The 12,077-nt window shown below is 47.7% G+C and overlaps 1 protein-coding gene across 1 annotated transcript; it reads right to left on the bottom strand.

The window, feature by feature from the left end:
• Positions 1 to 301: 301 nt before the first annotated feature.
• Positions 302 to 11,859, bottom strand: LOC130019036 (GPN-loop GTPase 3-like). The gene is made up of 9 exons (XM_056109653.1): positions 11,757 to 11,859; positions 10,644 to 10,681; positions 7,331 to 7,439; positions 6,677 to 6,863; positions 4,097 to 4,220; positions 2,614 to 2,729; positions 2,396 to 2,492; positions 878 to 1,006; positions 302 to 364 (listed from the first exon to the last, which is right to left on the bottom strand). Exons 1-9 carry the CDS (start codon positions 11,857 to 11,859, stop codon positions 302 to 304), a joined length of 966 nt encoding a protein of 321 aa, XP_055965628.1.
• Between the last annotated feature and the right edge of the window lie 218 nt (positions 11,860 to 12,077).

Genomic DNA, 12,077 nt, shown 5'->3' with positions numbered 1-12,077 from the left:
TTGCCTCGGTATATTTTATGATTTTTATTCTTTGTTTTTACTTTATCTGTTATATTTTCATTTAAATAAATTGTGATTGCTACTCTTCAAAAGCATCCAGTCGCATTTTTTTTGTTTTTTGGTCACACCCGGAGAGCACAGGTGTTACTCCTGGCTCTTCACTCAGGAATTACTCCTGGCGGTGCTCGGGGGACCATATGGGATGCTGGGAATCCAACCCAGGTCTTTCGCGCGCAAGGCAAATGCCCTACCTATGTGCTATCACTCCAGCCCCGCATCCAGTTGCATCATAACATACTCTTCATTTGTTCTGGCATTCTTGAAAGTATTCATCCAACATAGAAGACGATTCTTCTTCATGTTCCTGATATAAATAAAACACAAAATAGAAAATACATTGATTTATCTGTAGACCCAGTATGTATTTACCTACTTTTCAGGCAATTCTTTATAATACCCATAGTTAATGCTGATAGATATTCATTAACAAAATTGGGGTGAACGAGACAGCGTAGGGGGTGGGGCACTTGCCTTTCCTGAACCGGGGGCCCAAAGCACCATCAGGTTCTGGAGCACAAAGGCCAACAAATCCGCAACCAGGGTTTTGTTTACTCTGTCTTTTTTGGTTTTGAGTTCTTGAGCCACACCCAGAGATCAGCCAGAACGGGCCAGGTTCTTGCTGCCCCCAAGACTTTAACTTAAGGAGCTGCTGAGATCAAACAGCAGGGCAGAGGTGTTCAGGGCAATTCTGGTTCTGTGCTCAGGGACCAGACATGAAACGGGGAAGTGACCCAGCGTCAGCCTAGGGGAATCAGAGAATGGTCTTTCCCACTGCGCCATTCTCTGGCCCTGGCAAATCTAAATCGTCAGAAATTACCTTGGATTCCTTGAATTCCAAGTCTTCTCCGTACTGAATGGCAAAATCAATATACTGTAATACAATGTTCATGCTTTCTTCATCTGACTGATCGGAAGGCAAAAATCGCACCATGCTGTAGTCATCAATCTACAAATTAGAGATTTCAGAAAGGTCATTCAACTGATGCTTGAGTGTGAACATTGGTAGTCTAATTAATACCATCTATGCCTATGCAGGAAGGAGCAGAAAGAACAATAGCAAATGAGCATTAATTTTTTTATGACCTCTGACCTGTTGGAACATTAGTAACATTACAACATTACTTAACTAAACTCTTTTTCTTCTTTTTTTTGGGGGGGGATTTCACCCGGCGATGCACAGGGGTTACTCCTGGTTCATGCACTCAGGAATAACTCCTGGTGGTGCTCAGGGGACCTATGGGATGCTAGGAATCAAATCCAGTTCAGACACGTGCAAGGCAAATGCCCTACCTTCTGTGCTATCGCTCCAGCCCCATCCAGAGAATGGAACTTCTTTTATTGTAATTTATCTGCATTCAACCACCACTGAAAATTTCAACAGGGTACAGGCAATTCTCATGTGCCAAGTGGCCAGGAAAAAAAGACATTGCAGAATTTCTCTGCTGTGGGACGGGAGAGCTAGTACACTGAGTTGAGCGCTTGCCTTGCAAGTAGGCAAGGGATGCTCCCGGGTTCGATCCCCCCCGCATCCCGTATGCTCCCTGAGCCCACCAGGAATGATTTCTGGAGGCAGAGCCAAGAATAAACTCTGACCACTGCTCAGTGTGGCCTCCTGCCCTCTCTGCTACAACCAATGACAACTTTTTTCAGAGGTGAGTGAAGGCCACATCCAGACGACGTTGGTGGCGACCATATGGTTCCGGAGATGAACCCTGGGCTCCTTGTTTGCAAAGCCTTTGGTGCTATCCACTGAGCTCTCTCCCTACTTCTATACTAACTTCGAAGCAGACAGCCCACCGCTCCCAACATGCTGCTCCCGTATAAAAAGAAATGCGCTGGTCTGCGCCGTCCATATGGTGGCTACTGCCTGGGGGCGTGTAAGCATGTGACAAGACCATTAAGAAAAATATGGGTCCAGGGAGGTGCGGGGGGAGGTGATGAAGAGCTACGACAGGGGTTACAACTGGCCTGCACCCCGCACACCTCAGTTTGAACACCCAGCACCACATATGGTCCACCAGGCACAGGGGAGAAACAGCCCCTGAGCACCACCGGGTGTGGCCCTCAAACCTTAAAAACAACCCACAACAACCCCAAACACTTGCAAAACTCATCATCCCAGGGATTAGCACAGGGCTTGATTCTTGGCACCAGATGGCATCCTGAGCATCGCTGGGTACAGCCAGGAAGCAATCAATACTGCTGGTACTGCCCTCTGGGCCCTAGCACTGACCACTACTAGCCTCGTGAGCCAATAATCAGAGTGTCCCCTAGGCCCCCCAGCACAGGAGGCCCGCACCCCCAACCACCAAATTGTAAAAATACAAAGTCTTACCAGCCCACATATGGGGTTAGTCAATTTTTTAAATTTTTTGCTTCTGAAGTTGCTTGTAGAATCATCTAATAACGAATACATGTCTGGATCTAGAAACCTTTAAACATGAGAAACTGGTGAATGAAAGAATCCTAAACACTAAATTTGTAGACTGACAATCGAAGTGAAACGAAAAAGGTTCAGCACTGCAAAGGAGACCTTAATTATAGTGAACTTACTTCTCAACTTCCTTTTCAGCTCTTTTACTCAGCAGGTCCATTTTTGTCATGATGTTAACTTGCGGGATTTCTAGAGATACCATAGCACTCAAGGCTGTCAAGATGCCAGAAATAAACTGAAAGAGGACGCAGAAAAGGGACGATGAATCAGTTGTCACCAACAGTGTCCACATGAAAGGTTTCTGATCCCCACTGGACAAAACCCACCTAAATAGGAGAAACGCTAAGATTGGGGCCCGAGCAAGAGTCCAGGCTTTAAGGCGCTTGCCTTGCGCCTGGTCAGCCCAGGTTCTAGCCCAGCACTCCACAGGGTTCCCAGAGCACTACCTAAGTGAATTCTCGGCACAGCGCCAGTAGTGAACCCTGAGCACTGCCAGGCATGGCCGAACAGAAGACTGCTGGGCCAATAGCTGACCTTAGGATTCTAAAGGTGAGATGGGAAGGAGAAACGCGAGCTGTAGTGACCACACTTCTCCACTCAACAATATTTTAAAGTGTTCAGGAGGCAGCTGGGGTTGAGTTCAGCACTGAGGAAACATGTAGTGACAGGGATTAAAAGCAGGGGGGCCACACCAAGGCGAGCTCCTTAAGCCCTGTAATATTTTTGGGGGGGTTGTAATTACTGGCAATGCACAGGGGTTACTCCCAGCTTTCACTCAGAAAGTACTCCTAGTGGTGCTCAGGGATGCTAGGAATCGAACCTGGATTGGCTGTATGCAAGGCCCTACCCGCTGTACTATCACTCCAGCCCCCATTTTTTAAAATTTACTTATTTATTTATTATTGGGAAGCGCTTTACTATTTCTGACCCTTTAACATTATCTTCTCTCATGCTTGCTCTCCACCTCTCCTGATGGGTGTTTCCTTTTGGGTTTCTGGGTCACAAAATCCCCTGATATAACTAGTGGGTCACTTCGGCTTCTGCACTAAGGAGTTACTCCTGACCAGCTTTGGGAACCATATGGGTGCTGGAGACGGAACCAAACGCCCTCCCGTTCAGTTTTGGGGAATACCCAGTAGTACTCTGAGCGTTGTGGTCAAGGATCACTCCTGGAGCGGCTAAGGGGGCCCGGTGGCAGTACGGCAGGAATGACACCCAGGCGGGCCACATGCAAGGCAAGGGCTCTACCCACTGTACTATCTCTCCAGCCTCAAGCTTTCTTTTTTTCCCTAGTTTTGGAGCCACACACAGTGGTGCTTGGGACTTACTTCTGACACCGCCCTAGGACAACTCCTGAAGGCGACAGCTGAGAGTTGGGGACCACTAGAACTGCACAAGGGGCAAACTCAGGGCCTCAAACATGCCAGCTCTGTGCTCTGCCACTGGAGCCATCTTCTTGGCATATTAATTTAACAACCATAAGTTTCAAGTCACTCCTGGGTATAGTTCAGGAACTGGTAACAATTAAACGATTATGACTAAAGGTATTTGCACTCTGCTTGTGCCGGAGACTGAAAATCAAGGACAGGTATAGTTTCAAACCTTGAACGACTCCGCCATGAATTGAGAATCAAGAAGAAACACTCCACAGACTCGGAACTCCCACTGTTCCAGCTGCTGAACCAGCTGTTTCATCACGGGCAGGTGTGTGTACAACTCGATCTGACTGACAAGAACACAAGCTTATTATAAACATAAAATACATTCAACCCTCAATTATGGGAAAGAACTTTTCCCAGAAACTGTTTTAGGGGGCTTGAGAGATAGTATAGAGGGTGGGAACTTGCCTTGCACACAGCCAGCCTGGGTTCGATCCCATAGGGTCCCTTGAGCACAGCCAGGAGTAATTCCTGAGCACAGGAGCTAGGAATAACCCCTGAGCATCATCAGATATGGCACCCGCGGTCCCCCCCCCAATTCTTTTTAAAGGAAGTCATTCCCTACAAGGAATATATGCAATTTTGCTTGTTTTAAGCCGCACGTGGGGATGCTTGAGGGTCTCTCTGAAACTTCTGGGAGGGCTCGAAGCTACTCAGAGTCCTACATGCAAGGCCTACTACATGCAAGGCCCGCTACATGTAAAGCATGTCCCCAGCCCACTATATCTCTAGGCCCTACACTATAATCAATTTTTGTTTTTTTTTTTTTGGGGGGGGGGACAACCTGATAGTGCTCAGGGCTTATTCCTGATTCTGTCCTCAGGGAAGACTGTTGACAGGCCCCAGTAACCATATAGGGTAGCAGGGATCGCCTTAGCTGTGTTCAAGGCAAGTGCCCTACCTACTGTAGTATCTCTCTGGGTCCCCCAATATTTTTTTTTTCATTTTGGGTCACACCTGGCGATGCGCAGGGGTTACTTCTGGCACTGAATTCAGGAATTACTCCAGGCAGTGCTCGGGGAACCATATGGGATGCTGGGGTTCCGGGTCAGCTGCATGCAAGGCAAACGCCAAACCCATTGTACTATCACACCAGCTCCCCTTGCCCCCCACGGAATTTTTTAAGCAACTCTGGGTGCACAGGTATGTAAAAGGGGCATACAAAGAAAATATACTGTCATCATCATCATCACTGGGCCTCATCGATTTGTTCGAGCAGGCCCAGTAACATCCCCATTGTGACAATTGTTCCTGTATTTGGCATATCGAATATGTCACGAGGAGCTTGCCAGGCTCTGTTGTGCAGGTGATACTCTTCGGTAGCTTGCCGGGCTCTCTAGGAGGGGCAGAGGAATCGAACCCGAGTCAGCCATGTTGGCTGGTTGCACTACAATTATTAAAAATGAGTTTAAAATGGGCTGGAGTGATAGCTCAGTGGTAGGGCATGTTCCATGCACGCAGCAGTCCTGGGCAAACAGGGTTCAACTCCTCTGCCCCTCTCGGAGAGCCCGGCAAGCTACCGAGAAGATCTTGACCACATGGCAAAGCCTGTCAAGCTACCTGTGACGTATTCGATATGACAAACACAGTAACAACAAGTCTCACGATGGAGAAGTTACTGGGCCTGCTCAAGCCAATCAAAGAACAGCGGGAGGACAGCCACAGGGATTTCATTTATTTATTTATTTATTATTATTATTATTATTATTATTTTGCTTGTTGGGTCACACCCGGAGATGCTCAGGGGTTACTCCTGCATCTGCACTCAGGAACCACTCCTGGCGGTGCTCAGGGGACAATATTCGATGCCAGGATTCGAACCTGGGTCGGGCACGTGCAAGGCAAACGCCCCACCCGCTGTGCTATCGCATCGCTCCAGCCCCGACAATGACAGATTTTAAAACAAATTTTTATTCTCTTATTTTGAGGGGCGGAGGTTTGGGCCACACCCACTGGTATTCTGGGAGGATTCCTGACTGTACTAAAAGACAACTCCTGGCAGTGCTTGGGGAATCCAATAAGGTACCAGGGATCCAAACCTCGAATAGCAAAAAGTAAGGCAAGGGCTTTAGCTGCTGTACTATGGCCCTAAAAAAAAAAAAAAACCTTGGTTTTGGCCCATACCCACTAGTACTCATGGAACCATATATGGTGCCAAGGACTGAACCTGTGTCTGCCGCAGCATCCTACCCATCCTTCTGTCTCTCTAGCTCTAAAGCAAACCTTTCAAGAGCTGCAGTGATAGCACAGCAGGTAGGGCATCTGCCTTGCACGCAGCCGACCCGGGTTCGATTCCCAGCATCCCATATGGTTCCCTGAGCACTGCCAGGAGTGATTCCTGAGTGCAAAGCAAGGAGTAACTCCCGAGCATCGTCAGGTGAGACCCGTAAATCAAAATAACAATAATAATAATAATAATAATAATAATAAAGCTGCATGACCTGGCGCCCAAGAAACAACAGGCTGAGCATATGCTCTGCATGCAGAAAGCCTGGGCTCAGTTCCCAGCATGCTTTGGTCCCCCAAGCAGGGCTGGGAGCAACCTCCTGATAATGGAGTTAGGAACAGCCTCAGCCCCTAGCACCTCTGCATGTGGCCCCCAAAGAGAAGAAAACGAACAGACGCTCCACAGCCCCTCATGGTATGACAGTCCACTGTCCAAGAATCTGGGATAAAAGTAAATGAGATGCTAATTTCACTTTCTCCCACCAAGGACAGAACTGCACAACCCAGGGAAGGTGACAATCTAATTACTGAGCTACCTGGACAGTCAAAAAGGATGTAGTCATCCTCGACATGGCCAAGGCAGTTCTCCAGCCACTCAAAGTTATTGGCAAAGTTCTCCATGCAAAACACCAGTCCTGCATTGGGACCGAAGAGCAGGGAGCCTTCCTCCATCACATCATCCACATCGATCAGTTCCCGGATGTCTGCAAAGAATAAACAGGAAATAAGTGCCCATTCCAAAATATTTACATTCACTAGTAGTTATTACAACTGTGACTGTATCCACAAAAATTGAACAGGGGCTAGAAAAAAAAAAACAAGAAAGAAAAACAAAAAGACACCAAACAGGGGCCTGAGGAATAGAACAGCGGGTACTGCCCTTGTCTTGCCTGTGGACAACCCAGGTTCAATCCTTGGTACCTTAAATAGTTGCTCAGCCTGACCAGGAGTGATTCCTGAGCACAGGTCCAGAAGTATTGAACATAGCTGAGTGTGGCCCAAACCCCACCCCACCCATCAATAAAAGAAAAAATAATAAAACAAATAAATTGCAGTAGTCAAGGGATCAGTCTGAACGAAGTTTTCAGCTTCTGTGCCTCCCCAGAAGCAGGGGGCAGCACTCACTGCCTCAGGGCCCCCAAGGAGAGGGAAGGCTGCGCCCTGGACTCACCAGCCATCACATCATAGTTGAAATGCTCCGCCGCGGGATCTAAGTTCACCACCTGGACAGAACGGCCGAGGGCTTCACAGTGCTGGACCATGGTGGCACAGTAGGTGCTCTGTGGACCGGGAGGCAGGAGGGGACAGAGCTTCAGGCAGACCCAACACCACCAGACAAACCCCCACAGCCCCTGGTCAGTGTCTGCTGAGGCCCAAACTAAGCCTTAATCCCCGGGACTGGGCATCAGGGAACACCATGCAGTGCAGATCCAGCCCTACCTTGGCCACACTGACCTCGGGCCAGCGGCCTCTTCCCGGCCAGTGTCCTTATCCCTTGGAGATGGTCTCCTCACTGCTATCAGGTGCTCTAAGTATGACTGAAAGGGAAGATTTCTCCCCCGCCCTTGATTTTGGGGCCACAGCCAGCGGTATTTAGAGGGGTCTACATCGTTTGGAGATCAAAGCCAGATTGGGTGTGTGCAAGGCCCTGCATGCTCAACCTTTCTGGATTCAATTTCTCTTTGCAAATGAGAATAGGGTCTGGAGCGTAGCACAGCGGCCAGGGAGTTTGCCTTGCACTCAGCTGACCCGGGTTCGATTCCCAGCATCCCCAGCCTCCCCAGCATCCCATATGGTCTCCAGGCCCCGCCAGGAGTGATTCCTTAGTGCAAAGCCAGGAGTATCCCCTGGGTAGTGCCAGGTATGATCCAAAAACAAAGGCTGTGGAACTAAAGGGGCCCTGGTGTGGGGACACGGAGAGTCCAGAGAGCAAGACACTCCCCTCGCACAAGGCTGTCTCTCTTTCAATCCCTGGACCATCCTGGAAGCCTGCCAGGAGTGATCCCTGAGCACAGAGCCAGGAGTCAGCCCTGAGCACCACTGGATGTGATCCCAAAAGCAAAAAAATGCGGGAGCTCATACTCCAAAAATACTGTACCCCGTTTGACAGGATTCAAAGTAGCAGGCAACCAATCTTAGAGGGAAATATATATATATTTTTTACATACACACACACACACACACATATATATATATATATATATATATATATATATATAAACACACAAGGTTCAACCTTTTACAACATGTTAGTGATCCTTATTGAAGGGCTCAATGGCCCCTGGGTAGAATACACACTCTTTCCTCTAAGGATACTTTTTTAATAGGATTTTCAGAGATTTTTTTTTGTTGTTGTTTGTTTTTGGGTAACACCTGCCGATGCACAGGAATTTCCCCTGGCTCTGCACTCAGGAATTATCCCTGGCTAATGGTGCTCAGGGGACCATATGGGATGCTGGGAATCGAACCCAGTTTCACCACGTGCAAGGCAAACGTCCTACCCACTGTGCTATCACTTCAGCGCCACGGCAGTTTTTCATATCAAGCAATACAAGAGAATAGATTCTTTGAGTTCTGCTTTGGGACAGGGATTGGGGTTTGGGATGGAACTATGCGAAATATGGTGGTGAGAAGGTGTAATGGTGGTGGGATTGGAGTCTGAGTATTGAATGTAATCAAATATTGTAAAAAACTTTATAAAATAAAAAAATTGGGGGGTTAGAGCGATATGACAGCTGGCAGGGCATTTGCCTTGCAAGTGGCCGGCAAGGTTCGATTCACAGCATCCCCAATGGTCCTCTGAACACCACCAGGAGTAATTCCTGAGTGCAGAGCCAGGAGGAACCCCTGGGCATCACCGGGTGTGACCCAAAAAGCAAAAGGAAATAATAATAATACTAATAATAATTTTAAAAAATGAGGGTGGTAACGAATAAGTTATTTCGCAATAAACACTCTCTGCTCTTCCCCCAGAGCCCTGGCCGCCCGGCCTCCACAAACTCCCATTTATTTTTCTTAAATTTAATTTCATTTTTAAAATATTTAATTTTTAAAATTTTTCCATTTAAAATTTTTTTTTTAATTTTTTACTATCTTTTTTTTTATTAGTGAAACACCATGAGGTACAGTTGTAGATTTACAATTTTTTGTGCTTGGGTTTCGATTATACAATGATCAGATACCCATCCCTTCACCAGTGCCCATTTTCCACCACCATGGATAATAACGCCCCCACCCCCATGCCCCCATCCCCCCCGCCTCTGTGGCAGGGCAATCCCCTGTGTTTTCTCTCTCCTTTTGGGTGTTGTGGTCTGCAAAAGAGGCATTGAGTGGCAAACATGTTCAGTCCATAGTCTACTTTCGACATGCATCTCCCGTCCTGGGAGGATCCTCCAAACACCCTTTATTCGGTGCTCCCTTCTCTATCAGAACTGCCCTTTCCTCGAGAATACCTGGCTGGCCTCTATCCTCCTGGTGCTGATCTCAGCTATTCTTGGGTATTAATCTCATATTTTGTTACTTTATATCCCCCAGATGAATGCAATCTTTCTATGTCTATCCCTCTCTTTCTGACTCATTTCGCTTAGCATGATACTTTCCATATTGTACCACTTGTATGTAAATTTCATGACTTCATCTTTTCTAACAGCTACATAGTACTCCATTGTGTAGATGTACCAAAGTTTCTTTAACCAGTCATCTGTTCTTGGGCATTCAGGTTTCTTCCAGTTTCTGGCTATTGTAAAGAGTGCTGCAATGAACAAACAAGTGCAGATCTCACTTCGACTATACATTTTTGCCTCTCTGGGATATATTCCCAGGAGTGGTATTGCAGGGTCAAAGTGATCAAAGTAGAGAGAGAGAGTAATGTGATCAAAGTAGAGAGAGAGTAATGTGTAAATCATCTGCCCCACAGGTATAGGGAGGGTGTGGGATGGGGGTATATTGGGGATTTTGGTAGTGGAGAATGGGCACTAGTGAACGTACGGGTGTTTCATTGCATGACTGAGACTTAGACCCGACATAGAACCGAAACTTTGTAACTGCTCTCACGGTGATTCAATAAAGACAATGATAAAAAATGAAAAAAAGAGTGTAAGGAGGAGTTCATGCCCAATTCAATCAGCTAATCAGTGGCCGAATAAATAGCAGTCCACTCACATTTTAAAAAAAAAAGGAAAATAACATTTTAGCAGCACATTCTTTCAAGTGGCTGCTCCCTGCTCTCCCCAGGGCCTTGAGTTCACCACATGAACAGAACTTGTGGTAACAGGGAGAGCAGCAGCAGCCCAGAGGGGCTGCACAGAGAGCAAGCCCTGCTGCAGGGCCACAGCTGACCTGTCCTCCCTGTGACGCGTTCGGTGACATCACCGACCTCTCTTTGTGATGCAACCAGACATTCTGCAGCCTCCCCAACTGCCCCCATACTCATTACTTGGTTCACTGCGGAAACGCATAGACAGCAAACATGTTTTGCTGTTTACCAAGAAATCGTGGTTGTAAAACCCCCAAGTGTAGGACACTGAAAAGATTCAGAAACTGGGTGAGGACCCATTGGAGAACTCCCCGGAATTCTTCACGAAGACCGCCGCTAGTTCAGGTCAGCAGGAACTGGCCCGGGCAGCCCAGCACTGATGACCGTGATCAGTCTTCATCACCTCCCTGAGTGTGATGGCGCAGAAGCTGTGTATGTGGAAGAGTGTGCACACCCGTGTGTGAACGTGTTTATCGGAGAGAGTAAATTTGAGTGTGTACTGGAGATGGTGTGTGTGTGTGAGTATGTGTATTTGTGTATGTACGTGTGTCTGTGTGTGTGTTGTGAGATCATCTTGAGGGCAGCCTCTCCTACCAGGTGAGTCATCAAATCTAGCCCCCAAGGCCAGGTCACTGCTCACTGAGTTGGCACTAGGAGGTGCTCTTGGGCCAAGACTTTTCGAAACTTGATTGTTTCAATCTCATTCCTATGGGAGGCCTTTGTAGATGCAGGTCCACCAGCAGGGAGGAACTCAGAAGGGAGGGGGAAGCAGCGCTTCTGGAGCTGAGCCTTTGTGGTTCTCCCTCCACAGAGCAGCCCACAGGAGAGAGAGACGCTCCCTCCGCAGAGCAGCCCACAGGATAGAAAGAAGATCTTCTACATATCCTCTGGGTCCAGTTCCTCTGAAGAAAGTCTGGAATCAGCCAGCACCAAGCAGAGCCAGACACCATCTAAGCAGAAAGTTGAGATTGGCCAAGGATTGTCAACTCCCCAAAGAGCACCGCGTTCAGTGCCTTGGCCTTACACATATGGCAGAGAACGAGACTCAGAGCACCAGAAGAAAACGGGTAAGAACCAAGGGGTGTGTGTATATGCACAAGTAAATGGGGAATGCGAAAAGGCCCACCAAGAGGTGTCCTGGGCGCTGGTGTCGGAAAGGAGAGTCATAGGCCGGAGAGCCCATTCTGGGGAGGCCTCCACAGGAAACCCCCGTGAGGTGGGCCCATGGTCTCCCCTTCCTGCTGGGCTCCCTGTTGGGGTCAGCTTTGGAGAATCCATGGAAGGAGCCCTCTGGGTGACCTTTTCTCTTATTGATTCTTTAGCTCCAGCTCTGAAAGCATACTTGGCTCCGTGTCGAAGGACAGCGCCGTCAATGATCTCTCCAGTACCAACTGCACAGCCACCCGCTGTGGCAACATTGGACCAGTTCCCAGAGGACCTAGCATGGTTACAACTGGAAGAAGCCCCCGGTCTCACAGCAGTGTCTCTGTCTGGAGACCCTCCCACCAATGAGTATCTTGCCTCGGTATATTTTATGATTTTTATTCTTTGTTTTTACTTTATCTGTTATATTTTCATTTAAATAAATTGTGATTGCTACTCTTCACAAGCATCCAGTTGCATTTTTTTTCTTTTTCTTTTTTTGGTTTTTGGGTCACACCCA

The sequence above is a fragment of the Sorex fumeus genome, unplaced genomic scaffold, assembly GCF_029834395.1.
Source record: "Sorex fumeus unplaced genomic scaffold, SorFum_2.1 ptg000400l, whole genome shotgun sequence".
NCBI lineage: Eukaryota > Metazoa > Chordata > Mammalia > Eulipotyphla > Soricidae > Sorex > Sorex fumeus.
The sequence above is the reverse complement of the archived record's forward strand: the minus strand, read 5'-3'. Positions and strand labels throughout refer to the sequence as shown.

Coding starts and splice junctions, on each gene's coding strand:
- LOC130019036 (XM_056109653.1), bottom strand. CDS start 11,859: ATGCTAGGTCCTCTGGGAACTGGTCCAATGTTGCCACAGCGGGTGGCT. Junction 2,730..4,096: donor TCATGGCGGAGTCGTTCAAG/GTTTGAAACTAT, acceptor GTCCTCTTTCAG/TTTATTTCTGGCATCTTGAC. Junction 1,007..2,395: donor CTAACCCCATATGTGGGCTG/GTAAGACTTTGT, acceptor TCTAATTTGTAG/ATTGATGACTACAGCATGGT.